Below are 18,600 nucleotides of genomic sequence, written 5' to 3'. Positions count from 1 at the left end.
AAAAGCTGGTCCATGCCTGGTATACAGTAGGTACTGCATAAATGGCTGGTAAATGCCTGGTATACAGCGGGTACTCCATTAATGCTCGCTCCATACGTGGCATATTAGCAGGCTCTGTATTAATGCTAAGCCCAAGCCTGGTATACAGGAGGCGTTCCATTAATGCTTGTTCCAAGAACGGATGAGAGGAAGTTTTGTTTCCGGTCAGGCAATGCCAGGGCGCCCCAGGAGGCTGTGAGGGCTAATATCCGAGTATCTCGCGTGGGGCCTGGGTAGCTCAGCCCTGCGACCGCAGCGACGGGTCGGAGGCCCCTTCTCCTGGGCCAAGCGGCCCGCCGGTCGGAGCCGGGCCGAGCGGAGCCGAGCGCAGCCGAGCGGGCCAGCCGAGTCCGCCACATTCCCAGAATCCCGGGCGGCCCCGCCCAGCTCCCGGCTGCGCGTCCCCCTTCCCACGTCGGCGCAACCTAACCCGCGGGCGCGCCCGCCTCGCCCCGCCCCTCCCCGCCCGCGCGACGCCCCGCCCAGCCCGACCGCTAGTCCCACCCCCGCGGCGGGCGCGCGGGCCGCCGCCCACTCCCATTGGCCGCACTGGCCGTCCGTCGGCCCTGTCCGCTCGCGGGTTAGGTTGTGAGGCGCTGTCGCTCGGTCGCGGCGGCTGCGGTTGGCGGCGGCGGCGGCGGCGGCGGCGGCGGCGGCGGCGGCGGCGGCGGCGGCGCGGGTGGAGAGCGCCCGGGCGGGACCAGCGGCCGAAGGGGACCGGCGCTCGGAGGCGGCCGAGGCGGACCGCCGGCCCGGGGGCCGAGCGCCGAGGGCCGGGCGGGCGCGGCCGGGGCGGCTCGGGACCAGGGCCGGGCCGGCCGGGGGGCGGCGGCGGGGGCGGCCGGCGAGCGGCCGGGGCCGGGACGATGACTCTGGAGTCCATGATGGCGTGTTGCCTGAGCGATGAGGTGAAGGAGTCCAAGCGGATCAATGCCGAGATCGAGAAGCAGCTGCGGCGGGACAAGCGCGACGCCCGGCGCGAGCTCAAGCTGCTGCTGCTCGGTGAGTGGGGCCGGGGCCTGCGGGGTCCTGGCCGGCGATGCGCGTGCCGGCGGGCGGGCGGGCGGGGCGGCCCTGCTGCTGTCTAAGGCGGGGTCGACCCCCGCGGGGTCAGCGCCTACCCACCTGTGCTGTCCTCTGCAGGGCCCGGATCTGGGGTCAGCCCCTACCTACCTGTGCTGTTCGCTACGGGCCCAGGTCTGGGGTCAGCGCCTACCCACCTGTGCTTTCTGCTGCGGGCCCTGGTCTGGGGTCAGCGCCTAGCCATCGGTGCTGTCCGCTGCGATCCCGGATCTGGGGTCAGCTCCTACTCACCTGTGCTGTCTGCTATGGGCCGGGTCTGGGGTCAGCGCCTACCCACCTGTGCTTTCTGCTGCAGGTCCGGGCCTGGCATCAGCGCCTACCCACCTGTGCTGTCCACTGTCCGAGTCTGGGGTCAGACCCTACTTACCTGTGCTGTCTATCTCTGGGCCACCCCATCCCTTCCACATGTGCTGTCTAGTTGAGCCCCTGACGTCAGGGGCCTGCCTCTGCCTGGCCTGTTCACATCAACGCCATGGACCCTCAGGGTGTGCCTGTGCCAGTGCTGCCCATGGCAGGTCCCCAGTCCCTGCAGGGCCAACTCCTGCCTCAACTGCCCAGCTGTGGTCCATTGGGCCCTTTGGGATCAGTTTTGTCTTGGCTGCCCACCCCCGATCCCTGCAGGGACAGCTTCTGCTTCCAGGTCCGGACCCCAGAACTCTCAAGGGTCTGCCCTCTGCCCCTTCCCATGAGACCAGCCCCCTCCCTGCACTGGGCTGGCCCCTGTCCCTACCCCCCAGGTGTGCCCCCTCGCTAACCCCAACATCTGTGTGCCCCCTCGCTGACCCTAGCATCTGTTTGGGACCAGACCTTTGGGCTGTAATCCATCAGATGCACCCTTGCTTCCTGGGATCCCTTCTGACTCTTCCCACCAGGTGGAGCCCTGTTCCCTGCACACGGGGCCTATCCCCCTCCACACCACCATCCCCCCCTTTCCCTCAGGTGGGTTCCCACCTCCCTTTCCTCTGCCGAGAAGACCTGTGTCCCTTCCTTTCCCAGTGGAGTATAGCCCATGGGGGAGAAGGTAGCCTTTCCTCTCTTCTTGGGGCCGGGGTGGTTGGAGCCCTGAAGGAACCTGGGCAGCTTTTCAGAACTGGCCGACTCCTTGACCCCTCTCCTTAGTCCTAGTGGGAGCCTAGGTCCTCTTCCCCATCCTGAGGGAGACCCCTCTCTCAGTCTCTGTCTTCCCACGGCACACCTGTTGCAGGGAGCCGGTTGGCCTGGCAGTTGGCACAGTGTTGTCACCCCAAATAAGGGCTGTTGTAGGACTTACCTCCGCAGTCAAAGGTAAGAAGTGGCACCTGTGAGGACAGCATGGTACAGGCTGGCTTTTGCCAGTAGAGCTAGACTTTATTCAGAGGTGTGTTTGGAAGTTATGGCACATTAACGTTACCAGGCCGAGGGCCTTACTTGGGGGCTGCGTGAGCTTCTGCCTGCCCTGTGTGCACCCAGGCTCTGAATTGACCTGGGGTTCCATGATGTGGGTTGGTGGCCTATACTTCTGCACCCTCGCTGGGCCTGGGCCGAGGAGCCTTGCAGCAGATCAGAATGTGTCCAGGGTCAGGATGGGGCGTCTGCACCTGCCCAGGAAGCTGTTAAGTCCTAGGCATGGGGGCAGATAGGAAGATGAGCGCTTGCAGGTCCAAGGTGAAGGTTAATGACCCCAGGAGGGCAGCTGTAAATGTGGGGCAGAAGTCCAGGGAACGTGCTGCGAGGGGTGGGATAGGGGGTGGTGATGCTGAACAGCATCCCCGCCCACTCGACATCAGGAGCACCCCAGATCCTGACAACCACAGGCGTCCCTGGACGTGGCCCAACGTCCCCTGAGAGCAGGGTTACCCCCGTTTGTGTTATTGGAATCAGCTCTGTGCTGTGTCAGTACACAGAGTACAGTCCATGTGACAGAGCCGGTGGTGATCGGTGTAGTTTGTTTTGTCATATGTCTGGATGCTTAAAAAGTGACTGTTCTTGTTTGTATGGTCCAAAGCCACATATGTGCTTACACTCAACACTCAGTATGTCTGCGAATGTGGGTGATGATTTGGTTTGGTTGGTCTCGTTACTCCTGGCTGCGTCCTTGTGGACAGTCGTCTGTGGTGGGGAACAGGCGGCCCCCAGGTGGCAGGGAGGAACTGCAGAGGGTAGACCGAGGTCCCCTTGGCTCAGCGTCACTCTCCCACTTTGCAAGAGAGACCTCAGGCCCAGGTAGAAGCTCCTGGCGGGGGTCCCGGGCAGGCTGGCCAGCTTTCACTTCCTGGGACCCCTCTTGGGGCAAGTGCGGAAGACCCTTGGAGGAGACTCCTTAGGACAGGTTTCTGCTCCTTAGAACAGGTTTCCCTAGAGAGCTGAGGCCTGCCGCGGGAAGCGCCGCTCTGGGAGCTGAGCAACAGAGCGGCTCGGGGATTTCTAAATAAAGCAGGGCGGTCAGTTCCACAGGCTTCCTGTCCGGCCTGCAGTGGTGGAAAGGCCCGGAATCTGGCCTGGGGTGTGGTGGCCCCAGCGGGAAGGGTGTGCCTGCCCCGCTTTGAGGCACGAGTGGAACGTGGCCGTGGCTATTGGCTGTGGCCTTGCGTGTCCTCCATGGACCCTGAGAACTGGACGCCTCTGGGGCCACCCCTTGCGGCCACTCCTCACAACCCACCCCAGAGTGTGTCTTAGAGGCTTAAGAGCTAGGTAGGCACCGTCCCTGGAGGGAGCCTGGGCCCATTTTCAGGACGCCTCTCCCTCTGTGCCCTGTGTGCTGCGTGGGCGGGCGGGACTCTCCCTTCCCAGGGCCCCCAAGCTGTCTCCAGGCTTGTTCCTGGGCCCCGACTCCTGTGCACAGACGCGTCCCAGCCTCCAGGAACCTCGGCTGAGTTGCTGAGAGCCCCGAGGAAGTGCTCCACTCAGATGTTTAACCACAGGAGGTTTCATTTTCTGATTTTTGTGGTGGAGCCCTGCTCCCTGCAGGTCGTGGTCACTGTTGCTCCGGAGCTGCGGGCTGGGCGTTTGGAAGCGGCAGCAGTGGGGACCCCTGGCAGGAGGGAGGGGAGCCCACTTGTCCCTCCTCTGCCCCACACGGTTTCTTGGGGGCAAAGTCCAGCCCTAGGTAGGTAGGTCTGGTCTGGGCTGAGCCTGGATGGGTGTGCGGAGCCCAGGACAGTGGTGTCTCCGGTCCCCGCAGGGTTCCTCTCCTATCAGGACAGGGAGCCATGGGCCTGTTGGCCTGATGTCCATGGTGGGACACCATGGTGTCTGGGGTGTCTCTGTGGGCTTTGGGGGTGCCCGTGCGCAGGGGTATTTTTTTGGTGGAACTCCAGCTACTCAGCACTGGGACCCTGGCCTCAGGCTTGCCGGCTGCAGGAGTGTGTGCCCCCATGCCCCAGCCCCTCTGTCTCCTAGGTGGCCGCGGTCTCTCCTCTGCAGGGCACCTGGCCAGTCACTGCCAAGGTGTCCCCATTGTTCCCCTCACGACGTGCCCCCTCTAGGCGCCACCACCCCTCAGCCAGCACAGAGCCCTGCAGGCCTCTGAGACGTTTGCTGGGTGACTGCTCAGTTGAACACAGTTCCTCCAGGCAGGTGGAATGGGGATGACTGGGTGCCCCGGCTTGGGTGTCCTCACATCTCTCCTGTATGTGAGGCTTCCTGCTCAGAGGCCCATTGCCACTGCCGGTGACCCTCTGCTCTAGGGCATGGACAGAAGTGACTCAGGACAGCCCACAGTTCCTACCTGCCCGAGGCCTCGTGCAAGCGGTTGTGGAGGGCCTCCTGCCGTAGCGCTGTCTGTTGGGGGTTAAGGCTGTGATGCCTGCGAGGTGCTTGGTGCACAGTGGTGCTTAGCCAGTGGTAGGCGCTGTCTCCTCCTTACCTGATGCTTTGCCCAAGTGCCCCTGGAAGGGGGTTTTGGTCCCCGGTGCCTCCTGAGCCTCAGTTTCTCTTCCGTGAAAGGACAGTGTCCCACTGATTCCAGGGCTTTGGGGAGTGGGTCAGGTGGAGTGATATGTCAGATGGGAAGCACCCTCTGCACCCATTTCCATTCACAGTGTTGCACTGGCCGGTGTCCCGCTGCCGCTGTGCAGGCCTCCCTATCCCTCAGTGAGGTCTCTGGAGCTTGGCCCTCAGAGCCAGGCCCTGTTCTGATCCCAGCCCCCACAATGGAGGTTTGCTCATGGCCCAGAGCTGGAAGGTCAGAGCCCTCACGGAGGCCGAGGAGGGGAAAATTTGAATGGGAGGTGGGTTGCCCCATCTCTCCTGAGCCTCAGTGGGTAGGCAGGGTGGGGGGACTCACAGCAGGTCTCCTGACTCCTGAGAGACTTCAGGGAGGGCTGCATTGGGACCCAGCATGTGGGGACGAGTTGGGCTGGCCCAGAGGGGTCTGGTGCCCTGCGCCTGGAGCAACCTGGGCAGGACGAGGCCCTGCCAGCTTAGCAGCCACCGTGTGGAGATCAGATAAAGGGGTGAGTCCCAAGGCCCATCCCAAGTCCTCCCGCTGGCCCTTGTCTGCCTCGAACCCACTGCTGTGGTGTCTTTAGGCCCTGCGACTGTCCCCCTGGTGCTCCTGCATTCTCTCACTTCCCTGAGTGGCCAACACACGGACCATGGGGAGACGGACTGACATGAAGCTGGAAGCTCTGAGCCTGTTGAGGTCTGACAGTTACCAGCTGTGTGACCTTAGTGAAGTTGCATGACCTCTCTGCGCCTCAGCCTGCTCACCTGTCCAATGGGAGGTGGGGTGATAGACCTACCAGTGAGTGAACGAATGCATAGGCCAGTGGGGGCATGGGGAGCATGCAGGTGCTGTCCTCAACTACATATACGAGGAGTCTGCTCTTTCTCTGTCCTGGCATGAGGTTGGAGTCCTTCTTTGATCTTAGACTGTTGACACAGGATGTCTGGCTGTGTCTTCAGGAGCCCAGATATCCGGCAGTGTTCTCACCAGGGCTCCTGGGCTCCTGTGGTCCTGGGCTTCCTGGCTTCATTGCCCATGTCCAGGGGTTAGGGACGGCCAGGCGGCAGCCCTGAACCCCAGCTTCTGATGCTGATGTTCTCTTGCTAGATGGTGGCCACCTGCTGCACACCAGAGGCCCCGGGGATGAGGTCAGCCCAGTGCCTCCCTTCTGCCCTCCAAGCCCCGGCCCTGCCCCCAGCTTTCCCATATCAGAGGAGTGGCTGCGGGCTCAGACCCACTTCCTCCTAATCCGGGCTCAGACCCACTTCCTCCTAATCCGAGGTCTTAGATCTCGGCCGACCTGGCAGGCAGACTGTGGCTTTCTCCCTCCCTCGTAGGACAGGCTGCTCTTCTTCCTCTTCTCCAGGCACTCTCGACTGGGTGGCCCGTGATGCCACTGAGTGCCCAGAGGGCGTCCTGCAGGCTCTGGGCCCACTGCGCCAGGCTGACCCCTGCCAGGCCCCACAGCCAGGACCTCCCTTGCCTGGGCTGGCCTGTTCTTGGAGTAACCACTGGGGATGCAGAGGACCCGGGGTGGGGGTTGGGGGGTGGGGGGCATGTGACAGAGCTGAGACCGTGGGTGGGGCCAAGTTCTTTTGGTTCATTCAGGGGAAATCTGTGTGGTGCCTTCTGTGGGCCAGGCCTGGGCTGGGGTGTGGGGCATGGGGTGCAGGGCTGCAGGCAGACCCCCGCCTTCAGGGAGCCGGCTTGAGCTGGTGGGATGTTGGGGGTGCTGGAGTGCTTCTTGGAAAACATGAATTGGGGTTTCTGTGCAGAGATATGGGGCAGTGTTTGGGCGAGGGAGGGCCTGATGGGTGGTTGAGTTCTCATGCAAGGTTGGGCCTGTCCTGTTGGTGGGGGCCAGGGACCCACAGATGCGAGCCTGGGTTCTGAGCATGACCAGGAGGCGAGGGTTGTGGCCGTGGGTGCCCTGTGCATCCCCTGTGCAGGTGTGGGGCTGGAACAAAGCCAGCACAGGTTCTCCACGGTCTTGCTTTTGGGGACTTGCTCTTCCCCCTGTGGGCAGCTGTTGAAGGGTTTTGAGCTGAAGGGCACAAGTGACCAGATCTTCTGAAGGGACTGACGAAGAGCTGGGGTGAGCTGGAGCTGCCTGGGACCCCTGGGCATCGGCCACAGCAGACGGGTCCAGCTGTGAGGGCCAGGCGGGCCTTGCGCCCAGAGACTTCTCTGTGCACATAGATGTTGGGTTGGGTGCACAGGGGCCTGGCTGTTGGCAGCACGTGGGCTGAGTTGGCCCAGGAGACAGGCATCTGGAGGGGACGCCCAGACCCTTTCCTCTCTTCCCTTCCTGGGCACAGTTTTGGCCAAGCTCAGGCCTGTGGGCTCCTGCCCCTCATGCCACTGTCTTGTTGCAGAGGCTCCCGCAGGGGCTGGCTCCAAGCACGGCTGACACAACCCTTAACTGATGGGGCTGTCCTTGGGGGCCTGGCCTCTGTGGCCACCCCCTCCCTCCTCCCCCTTGCCTTTCTCTGTCCTTCCTGGCAAAGTGACACTGCCTGGGCGGAGTCACTGACCATCCCACGTCCCACTCTGTTCCCGGGGTGTCCCTTTTGCTGTGTTCTACCTGGTTTAATTGAGATGCACCCTGAGCTGTGTGGTGTGAGGGGGGACACATGAGGACTTGGCACAGGCATTGTGACGTGGTCACCAGTCAAGGCTATCTCACCCTGTCACCTCACCAGTGCCTTTTGCTCTTGGCCTGGATCATGGCTCTGTCTTCACAGCGGCTCCTCTGCGCTGGCAGGGTTTGGGCCACATGCCTTGTCCGGGACCCCCATGTCTCCAGGGTTGATTGTTTCCAGCTTGCTTGGGGTCCATCTTCCATTTCTTGGTTGGGGCATGTCCCACTGGCAGTATCTGGGTCAGGCCCTCGGCCGTCCCCGTTCTCCTCGGCTGCTCTCTGGCCTGCATTCAGGGCTCCTTAGTGGTCACTCCCTGGCCGCGGTCCCTGGCTGTGGGTGCAGGCCATGCGCTGGTGTGTGTGACCCTTGGTGTTTGGCATTGCCCTTGCGGGGTGCTGTGGAGGCTGCTCACCCTTTGGTGCTTGTTCTGAAGATGCTGGCTATGTCTGCCTCGGAGGCAGCTCTCTCTGGTCTCCTGGCACTCTTGCACTCATGTGGCTCACTTGCCTGTCCTGCAGTTGAGGGGGCTCAACACAAGGGGCCGCCCTCTCCACCTTGGCTGACCTGTGGACTGCAGGGGCTTGGGCTGGAGTGGCCACCATCAGGTGTTTCTAGTGAGAAACCCTTCCAGACGACCAGCAGGGCCTGTATCTTTTTACAGTAGAATTTTATCAAAACCAGTAGTTCTTACCTTGGCGATTCTGCCCCCAGAGGACCTTGGGCCCTGTCGGGGAACATCCATGGTGGTTTCACTGAGGGTGGGGGTATCAAGAGGGTGGGGGCAAGGAGACTGCTCCACGGCCCATAGAACCTGTGATGAGCCCGATGGCAGCAGTGTTGGGAGGACCCTGGTCCAGAGGAGACCACGCTGGACATGGTGCTTCTGTGTGCCACCACCTCCTCCCTACCCCTACCCCACCCTGTGCAATGAGGGAGAGGTTTGTGGATCTCTCGGGATGGTGTGAGGTCATCCCCTCCTGCTCCAGAACTGGGGGGCCTTCGTGGGAATGGGCAACTGGCCCTGGTTGGTGTTGTGCAGAGATAGGAAGGGGAGGGGCAGTCACCACTTGGTGACAGAACCAGAGTTGGATTTATTACAAACCCAAGGACTGAGGGCCTTGATGTATATCCTAGAAGGGGCGGCTGCATGAGGCTCCTGCTTTGTCCAGGTTGAGACTTGGGTCTCCCCAGGGGACCGCCTGTGGTCAGTTATTCAGACGCAGGTGGAGGGCCTCCTGCTGTAGGACAACGTGGTCACTGCGGGGCACTCAGAACCTGTCTCTTCTCCAGGAACCACCTGGGCAAGGAGGCGGGCAGCAGATACCCGAGAGAGACCCCCACAGTCATGGTGATAGGTCCCAGTGCAGGGGGGCTCCTGCCCCCTGCCCATGGCACAGGTGGCTGTGAGCCCCACAGTGTGTGGGGAGCATGCAGCCCAGGCCCCCAAGTCTGGGTGGGGGGCGCAGGCCACTCAGTCAGGGTGAGGAGGATGAGCCTGGGCAGGTGGGCTGGGCTGGGGCTGGGGGATTCTGAGTCCCCAAAAGGGGGCCCTGGGCCTTCGGTCCATGGGTGAGTGGGACTTGCATTTGTTATCAAGTAGGGATTGAGGCGGTGCATCCTTAGGATGTAGAGTTCTCTCCTGCTGTGCAGTAAAATCACCCTGTAACTTAGTAGCTGAAAATCATAAGCAGGTTCTGAGGAGAGGGTTCTGGCATGGCCCCTCACGTGGCTCCTGTCTATATGGGCCCCTGTGGAGCTACCCGCTAGCCTCTGAGAGAGTCTCAGAGAGACCAGGGAGCCCAGTGCCTTCTGTGACTGTCTCGCAGTGCCAGACTGTCCTTGGTCTGGTTCTATGGGTTGGAAAGGGGTATCAGGCTCTGGCTCTGCGTGGGAGGCATCACAGAGATTCCTGGACACATTGAAATGTAAAATTGCTGTGGCTATACTTGGGGGTGAATGAAAGTGGGGAGATGGGTTTGCCACTTAGAGGTGACAGGGCAGTGAGGGGCTGAAGCAGGAGAGGCCTGGGGAGCGCTGGTGCCTGTGGGGCCGGGTGGGGCTGGTGCCGGCACACTGCGCACTGGGTGAGCAAGGGGAGGACGAAGAGGCCCCGGGGTCCCTTTCTGGGGGGTTGCAGCTGACTCTGATTCCCAGATCTCAGGAGGTAGAGCCTCTGCGCGCCCCTCCCTGAGGTACACAGATGCCAAACTCATGCCCTGAAGGAAAACTCTTCTGCTTGGAAGTCGTGGAAGAGGAGCAGCTAGGGATTGGTGGGACGCTGCCATGCAAGGGTGCTTGGGACCTGGGAGTGAACCCACAGCCACCCACAGCTAAGCACGTGGTGGCATCTGGGAGAGGCACTTCACTATTCCAGCCTTTGGTTCCTTGGCTGCGGCTGGAGTTGAATTCAGACCCCAGTTGCTGCAGGTGCAGCTGCTGCTCCCCTCCTGTTCCTGCCACATTGTCGTCCTGACCTCGGAGGCTCGGCTCCCTGGCTCCCTGTGTAGACATGGGTGTGCAGGGGAAGAAACCTGATTCTAGAGGCAGCAGCGGGCCGGGCCAGGCGTGTCCTCGCCTCGCCCCTACTTGGGTGGGGCTCCCCATGGGTGGGCACAGGGAACACAGGGCTGGGGTCTCACTGGGCCGTTTGCAGGCACGGGCGAGAGCGGGAAGAGCACGTTCATCAAGCAGATGCGCATCATCCACGGGGCGGGCTACTCAGAGGAGGACAAGCGGGGCTTCACCAAACTGGTGTACCAGAACATCTTCACCGCCATGCAGGCCATGATCCGCGCCATGGAAACCCTGAAGATCCTCTACAAGTACGAGCAGAACAAGGTGAGGCCCGGGTGCCACTGTACATCCTGCAGCAGTTCACAGCCTGTCCTGCAGGCCTTCCACGTGCTGAGTCGGACCTTCTGGGACCCCAGAGAGTGGCACTTCCTCTTTCTTTTGTTAGCAGCTTTATTAAGAACATTTACATATGAAGTCACCCACTTAAAGTGTACATTTCACTCATTTTTAACATATTCACGGTGTTGTGCAACCATTATCTCTAATTCCAAAACCTTCTTATCATACCAGAAAGAAACCGTGTCCCCATCGGCAGTCACTCCCCTATCCTCCTGCCCCAGCCCCTGACAACCAGGACCCCACTCTCTGTGTCTGTGGATTGGCCTGTTCTGGACGTTTCCCATTGGTGGAATCACACCCCGTGTATCGTTGTGTGTCTGCTTTTCTCACTGAGCATCATGTTCTCAGGGTCCGTCCACATGGTAGCGAGTGTCAGGGCTTCTCTTTTGGCTGAGACATGCTCTGTGTGTGGAGGGACTACAGTTGTTTAGTCATCATCCATCAAGGGACGTGAGGTTATCTCTACTTTCTGGCTCTTGCGGACATGCCACTGGGACATTTATACGCAAGTTTCTGTTTGTTTGCGCGTCCTTGTTCTCCTGGGTGTGTCCCCAGCAGTGGAGTGTGGAGTCCAGGGTCCCTGTTGGTCTGCCTTCTGGAGCAGCTGCCCACCTGCTATCCGAGCGGTGTTCTCCTAGTTGTGCATCACAGTGGGCTCTTGCTGGCTGCCTCCCTTGGTTTTCCTTTTGTGGATCTGTTTCAGGGGCTCCTCATTCAACCCCAGGAGTTGCCCAGGCTGACAGTGGCACCAGAGTCCACATATGTCCCATAGGGTTTATTTACATTAATCCCTTCACTTTGAGGCTTCAGACAGCCAGTTCACCAGATATTGGCATCTTCCTGCCTTGACGCCTGCTGTCATCAGGGACCCTAGAAGCCCAGTGATGGGTTGAGGGCCTGGTGGGCCTGGCTGTGAGGTCGAGTGTGGGGACCTGCTGGAGCCCTCTGATTTGTAAGATCGCTTCCACTTAAGGCCCCTCCAAGTCCACCTTTGATCATGAAGTCCAGCAGAGTCTGGAACAGGGATCAGAGAGATAGAGGCCTGTCTCTGTAAATGGCAGCTTTTTCAGACCATGCCTGCTCGCTTACCTGTCATCGTGGCAGGGACAGTGTGGCTGTAGGAACAGACCTCTGGTCCCTGATCTCCGTGCATCCACAGTCAGGCAGGTTTTCTGGGGCTGGAGTTGCTTCTCCAGGCCCAGGCTGAGAAGTGGGAGGGGCTGAAGGACATGGCTGTAGGGGGAATTGGAGGCTGGGTACCACGACTGGAAGGGCAAGGGTTTGGGTTCCAGAGCCCAGGCTGGGGCCCCCTCACTCCCTGTTTGGGTTCCACCCCACTGTGTCTCCTCCCCAGTCACTCAGCTGAGTGTGACTGGACCACCTTGAGCACAGGGCTGAAGGTGGGGGAGGCTCTCCTGAGAGCCTTCTGCCCCATGTTATGTGTGTGTGCACACCAGTGTGTACATGTGTGTGTGGTGTACATATGTGTGGCTCTCTGGGCAGCTGTTCTTGAGGAGCGGGTCTCCAATCCCTGTGCTCCAGGGTCTGTGTGGAGGCTCCATCCTGGAGGCGTGAATCATCGGGCCGCTTCCATGAACCCAGCCTCCCCTCTGTGGTGGGTGGCTCTGGCCCCCAGCCCCGTCCCAGCTGCATACAGAGTACCTAGCCCTTCAGAGACTCTGAGGGTTTCCAGAGCCATATGCCCAGAAACGGGGCAGATTCTTCCCGGGTCAGAGCAGCTCTCTGTGCCTTGGTTTCCTCTCCTGTGACCTGGGAACGTGGGAGCTCTGCGGTGTTTGTTCCTCCGTCCTGTTCAGAGCCTACTGTCCCCTCCTTTGGGGCACCTGGGCACTGAGGCATGTGTCATTCCTGCTCCTGGGAGCCGCTTCTATCCTGAGTTTTGCTTTGGGGATCTGGCTCTGGGAAATGGTCACTGCCTGTCGCTTTGCTCTGATTTGTGTTCACGGGAAGTGGAAGTCGATGGTTCTGAGTCAGTCACTGGCACTGTGTGTCCCCCCTGCCTACCCCTCCCCCTGAAGGCCAACGCACTCCTGATCCGGGAGGTGGATGTGGAGAAGGTGACGACCTTCGAGCACCGGTACGTGAGCGCCATCAAGACCCTGTGGAACGACCCCGGCATCCAGGAGTGCTATGACCGCCGGCGCGAGTACCAGCTCTCGGACTCCGCCAAGTAGTGAGTGGGCCCGGGCGTGCTGAAGGCCGGGAAAGGGGGATGTGGGGGGTGTGAGTACCAGCTCTTGGACCTCACCAAGTAGTGAGGGCAGTGCTTGGGGCCAGGGGAGGAGAGTGGACAAGGTGTTGGGTGACACCATCTGCACACTCCTCTTCAGCTGGGACGTGGACGATTCACCCACGGAGGCGGGCATCTGTGGGGGTTTTTGTTGTCTCTGCCCCTTTTCTGTGAAGCTAAACCTGTTCCAAAGGAATAGGTCTGGTTTTGAAAAGCTACCACTCCAGCCCACGGTCTCTCTTGGAACCCCTGCTCCATCCCCAGCCCAGATAGCTAGCCCCCAGAGCCGACAGGGCTCTATCCCACGCCTTCCCTGCAGCCTCATTTCATCCCTGTCTTTCTTGTCCCAAGTACTTGGGCTGCTTTGGCCCCTCCCAGCCACTCAGGGGCCCAGGGCAGTGAGGGGAGACCCCAGGGGTGGCGGGAGGCCCCTCGCAGCCAGCCTGAGCCCACCCCTCGCTGTGTTGCAGCTACCTGACGGACGTGGACCGCATTGCCACCTCAGGCTACCTGCCTACTCAGCAGGACGTGCTGCGGGTGCGCGTGCCCACCACAGGCATCATCGAGTACCCCTTCGACCTGGAGAACATCATCTTCAGGTGCCTGGGCCCCGGGGGGCGCCAGCGAGGGTTTGTCATCTGGGGCTGTCCCCAGGTTTCCCAGGGAGCCAGGGCCTCATGGCGTTCAGGGGCTGAACGGAGGCGGCCTGGGGAGCATGGCTCCAGACGATGCAAGTGCCTGCAGGTGGGTGGGGGGTCTGGAGTCTGGACCAGAGCAGGGGTGCTCTGGGCAGTGGAGCGACCTGAAGGCCCCTCAGCAACCCTGTCCTGCAGGCCGTGTGGCCAGAGTGGACTCAGGGCTGTCCCCGAGGACAGACCCTGCCACTCCATGAGATCATAGCGTGTCTAGAGCTGCCAAGTGGCAAAGCCAAGTGCGTCTCCTGGGACGGCCGTAACAGATGACCACAGATGGGCAACTTAAACCATAGAAATGCGTCCTCTCCCAGCTCTGCAGACCAGCTATCTGGGGTCAAGGTGGCAGCAGGGCTGGGACCCCCAAGGGCATGGGAGTCATCTGTCCCGTCCCTCCTGGCTCTGGTGGTGCTGGCTGCCTGTGGCATTCCCTGGCTTGTAGCCACTGCTCTGTCTCCCTGTTGTCATCATGTGGCTCCTCCCCATGTCTGTGCCCACATTTCCCTCTTATGGTGACACCACCAGTCCCTGGGTTCAGGGCCCTGCTCTGGGGTGACTGGGTCCTAACTGGTGACGCCTGCAGGGACCCCACTCCCAGATGAGGCTGTGCAGCTGTAACCAGGGCCCAGGCTCCGAGTGGGGCTCTGCTCTGGCTGCGAGCCCTCCCTCCCTGCCACCACCTCACAGGGTCCCCTCTGCTGGGCGAGCCCACCCCAGGTGGGGGCCCAGAGACAATGCTGCTGGCAGATGCTGCCCTGCGCCTGGAAGCGCCAGCCCCTGGGGGCGCTCAGGGACTCGATCAGGTTAACCTTGAGGTGGTCTCTGGCTGGAGACCCAACTCTGCCCCCTGGGACCCTGCTGCTCAGGCGAAGGCTCCTGGGACAGGAAGAGAGCCTGGGGGCCCCCTGCCTGCCCCCCCCAACCCTTTTTCACCCGTCAGAGCCCCTGATGGTTCCCTCAGGCCCTCAGAAGTTGTAGGCATCACGCCACACGTGCCTGAGGGTACATTTTCTGGTGAGAGTTCAGCATTTTGGTCTCTTTCAGATTCTTGATAGAGTCTGGGATGGCAGAGGCCTGCAGGGCACAGATGGGGGCCTGTGGCGAGCCTCCTCCCAAGCCCCACATCCCAGGCGTCCCTCACACCGCCTCACTTTGGCCCCCACCCCGCACCCGCTGTGCCCTTTGTCTGGAGCTGCCCCCGGCCCTTCCCCACCTTCTCACGCTGCTGTCCTCACTGTCCGCTTTAAAAGTGGTGTTTCCTCGTCATAGAAAACTTAGGAAACTCACAAGTAGGAAGAGAGACCTGTCACCAGTCACAGCATGTACCCTTGCCCCGCCCTGCCCCTTGCCCTCGCCCCGCCCCACCAGTATCAGCATCAGTGTCCCTGAGCCTCCGCAGAGAAGCAGCGGGCTGGCTCTTGCTGTGGCTGGGAATTCCAGTGTTTGATGGTCTCTGCTGCCTGTGACAGATGACTGAGAGACAGGCTCCGATGCCATCAGGGGGTCCTCGTGGCTCTGGCCGATGTGGCCGTCTTGGGGGAGGGAAGGTTTGCTGTGGGGGGCTGTATCTTCTGCAATCCAGTACTGAGCCCGTGTGCCCCGCTATGCAGGATGGTGGATGTAGGGGGCCAGAGGTCCGAGCGGAGGAAGTGGATTCACTGCTTTGAGAACGTGACGTCCATCATGTTCCTTGTGGCCCTTAGTGAGTACGACCAAGTGCTGGTGGAGTCAGACAACGAGGTGAGGCCCGCTCTGAGCCTGGGGATGGGTGCCACAGGCCCTTTTGGGGGGCCTGATGCCAACCTACCACCCTCCCCACAGAACCGTATGGAGGAGAGCAAGGCGCTGTTCCGAACCATCGTCACCTACCCCTGGTTCCAGAACTCATCCGTCATCCTGTTCCTCAACAAGAAGGACCTGCTGGAGGACAAGATCCTCCACTCCCACCTGGTGGACTACTTCCCGGAGTTTGATGGTGAGGCGCCCCGCCGGTCATCCCCCACCCTCTCTGGGCCTCAGTGTCCTGGTCTGTGGTGCAGGGAGGGTGCTTCCAGAGGCTGTAGGGAGGCCACAGCACAGTTAGTGTGGCCAAGCTTCGCGGGTGCCTCTGGGGACCCTGGAGGGTGGGAGAACTTGGTGTCCCCCAGAGGAGTGTCGTCTGTGGGAGGGGGTGCCCTGCAGTCATTGCTCGCTGGTGTGTCCCCTGCCTGCTCAGGCCCTGGGCACTGGGAGGTGGGGTGCACTGGGGATGCACGCAGGCCCGGGACCATCCCCACCTCCCACCTGGAGATCCCTGGAGGTCTGGGGAGTGGTCAGGGCTCCACCACTCCCACCTTGGCCAGTGCCGGGGAAGGAAGGAGCGTTACAGATGCTCCAGGACATGTCCCCTGAGGTGCTGCCTATGGAGCCAAGAGGCCCGGCAGGGCCAGAAGTGTGGGCTCCAGGCTGGGGTGGGCAGTGGGTAAGCACAGGAGGCTCCTGGGGGTGAGGGTGGGGTGGGGTGGGGGTCAGGGATGTAGCTGGAGGTGCATTATTGACACATGCCCCAGCGTGGAGTGTGCTGTGGACCGAGTCCCCAGAGGTGAGGCAGGAGTGAGGGAGGTGGTGGGAGGAGGAGGGTGGAGATGAGTGAGGGGTTAGGTGAGGGGGCTGACCCCAGGCCAGGACAGGGACTTCTTCCCGGAGCCTCCCCAACCCCGACTCACCCCGTCCTGCCCCGCCCCTGCCAGGCCCCCAGCGGGACGCGCAGGCCGCCCGTGAGTTCATCCTGAAGATGTTCGTGGACCTAAACCCCGACAGCGACAAGATCATCTACTCGCACTTCACCTGTGCCACCGACACGGAGAACATCCGTTTCGTCTTTGCCGCCGTCAAGGACACCATCCTGCAGCTCAACCTGAAGGAGTACAACCTGGTGTGACCGGGACTCCCGCCAGCCGCCTGCTGGTCGCCAGCCGCCCCACGAGTCGGGGTTTCATATTTTTAAACAAATGGTTTTTATTTCACAGTTATCAGGGGACGTACACCTCTCTTCCTACACACCTCGTGCACCTTCTCGTCTTTGTCAGTGGCAGAGGCCGCCTTTTTCTGGCCTTGACTTGTGGCTTGCTTTTTTCTAAAAAAAAAAAAAACAAAAAAAACAGGAAAAAAAAAAAGAGAACCCACAGCAGACAGGCAGAGAGGAGACCTGGCCGGTTTCCCCTTGATCTCGGAGCCGTGGAGACGCAGTGGCTGGGCTTCTCTTTCTTCCCGTGTTAAGTTATTGACACCCTCACCACAGTCGTCGTGTTTCTGCACCGGACTCCAAGAAGTGAGGGTGGGTGGCGCCCCCCGCTGCCCGCCCTGGGAAGTGCCTAACCATTTTTTTTTTTTTGGAGGAAGCAAAACTGCAGCCCAGGGCCTCTGGGAGTCCTGCCTTTGGTGGGAGCCAGGGGGTGGGAGCCCAGGTGCGTCGTGTTCTCTGGGCAGGGGGGCGGGGAGGGGGGCTTCCAGCACCTGTGCTCCCCCTGGGAGCGCTCCTGGGCTCCAGCGCCAACCCCGACACTGAGGGGCCCACAGGGACCCAGAGTAGCTCTTTATTTTGTTCTATTTTGTAGCCATTTCGGAAACAGTGGGGGTGCGGTGGGGACTTTTTCAGAATCTTCTCAGGTCTGTCCCCGGGAGGCAGAGAGGGAGGGTCACCCTGGCAGGTCCATGGCCATCAGCCATGGTACAGAGGCACCTCCCAGAGGGCCTGAGGGTCGGTTTCTGGGGGAAGGCATGGACCAAGGGCTGCGGTGGTTGGTTTTGTGTGCTTGGCTTCTTGCACCAAGGTGTGGAGAGTGGCCCACTGGTGGGGCTCACACCTGCCCAGCGCACCTGGGCCCTAAACCTGAGCACTCGGGCGGCCCTGGATCCCTGCAGAGGAGTGATGGGAGAAGGCAAACCTGCTCCACCCAGCCGGGTCCTGGCCCCACCCCCACCACTGCAGCCCACCCCCACCCCACCTCTGCACTCCTAATAGGCGGGGTCTGGGGTAGGGTGGGGGGCACGCTTCCTGGCCTGTTCTCCCCTGGTGTCTTCACCGGAAGGGCCCTCTTTTGTGCCGTGTGTCCACGTATGGGGTTTGTATCCTAGCCCTGATGTGTACCGGGGGGACAGGTGGTGCCACTGGTGGTGGGCTCCCGCGGTCCCACATCACACAGGGAACTGGATCGGGCTCTCAAGGGGGAGGTGGGGTGGGCGACGTGCACCCAGAGTATTAACTTCCTGAGAGGTCAGCGTGCCAATATCCCAGGGCAGGCCCGGCCCCGCAGTGCCAAACCTCCTGCTGGGACACTGCCAACTTGGCCCCACCTCCGTGCCAGGAGAATGGGGTGGCAGGTGTCAGGCCTTCCTCGCCCCCAGTGTGAACTTCACCTCTGCGGCATATCCCTGAGTGCCAGCCCCCACCCCCACCGTGTCACATCACCCAGCAGAACTGCCCTCCGAGTGCCAACGCCCCAGCGGCGTGAGGAGCCCTGCGGCCAGCGGGGGCGACCTCGCCTGCTTGTATATTAAACAATCCTGATTTCAGACAATTTAAACCTTAATCTATTTAAAAAATATTATATAAAGATGCTGTTTTTAAACCTTTTGTCATTGAAATGCATGTATCTTCCGTGCGGGCTGGGGGGCGGGTGGTCAGCTTGGTGCTGGCCTCCTGGGGCTGCTGGAGCCGCCCATGTCCAGGCAGTGCGTCCGCACTGGGGCCCTGACCCCTTAATCCAGAGAGAGCTGGTGGAAATTGACTTTTCATACCTTTCTCCTGAAATGAATTCTGTTTTAAATTGGAATAAATTTTGTTCCTAAACACGTGGCCCCCCTCTGGCTTATTTCATGTTGCTGGCTGAGGGCAGGGGAGGCGGGGCAGCAGAGGAGCCCTGAGGCCCCGAGGGTGTCACTGGATTCCCACGTGGCTGGGAGGGGTCTTGTCACCGTCAGGTTGGGATCTCAGCTCAGGGGAACCACAGCCCGGCTGCCTGGGGTGTGCTTCCTTCCCTGGGCCCAGCTGGCCATTCGCTGTCACAGATGCTC

The 18,600-nt window shown here is 61.2% G+C and overlaps 1 protein-coding gene across 3 annotated transcripts; it reads left to right on the top strand.

Annotated features, from left to right (window-relative positions):
- The first annotated feature begins 859 nt into the window (after positions 1-859).
- On the top strand, positions 860-18,376 carry GNA11 (G protein subunit alpha 11). 3 transcript variants are annotated; one of them, XM_081496692.1, is made up of 7 exons: positions 860-1,041; positions 10,343-10,527; positions 12,642-12,796; positions 13,324-13,452; positions 15,156-15,285; positions 15,367-15,520; positions 16,275-18,376. In XM_081496692.1, the coding sequence occupies exons 1-7, from the start codon at positions 906-908 to the stop codon at positions 16,463-16,465; spliced, it is 1,080 nt and encodes a 359-aa protein (XP_081352818.1). In that variant the 5' UTR covers positions 860-905; the 3' UTR covers positions 16,466-18,376. The 3 variants fall into 3 exon arrangements, with proteins under 3 accessions (XP_081352818.1, XP_081352820.1, XP_081352819.1); XM_081496694.1 differs by lacking the exon at positions 860-1,041 and adding an exon at positions 7,758-10,116; XM_081496693.1 differs by lacking the exon at positions 860-1,041 and adding an exon at positions 7,764-7,879.
- The last annotated feature ends 224 nt before the right edge of the window (positions 18,377-18,600 follow it).

This window comes from Giraffa tippelskirchi, chromosome 6 (assembly GCF_054371585.1).
Source record: "Giraffa tippelskirchi isolate mGirTip1 chromosome 6, T2T-mGirTip1v1.2.pri, whole genome shotgun sequence".
In the NCBI taxonomy this organism is placed as follows: domain Eukaryota; kingdom Metazoa; phylum Chordata; class Mammalia; order Artiodactyla; family Giraffidae; genus Giraffa; species Giraffa tippelskirchi.
The sequence above is the reverse complement of the archived record's forward strand: the minus strand, read 5'-3'. Positions and strand labels throughout refer to the sequence as shown.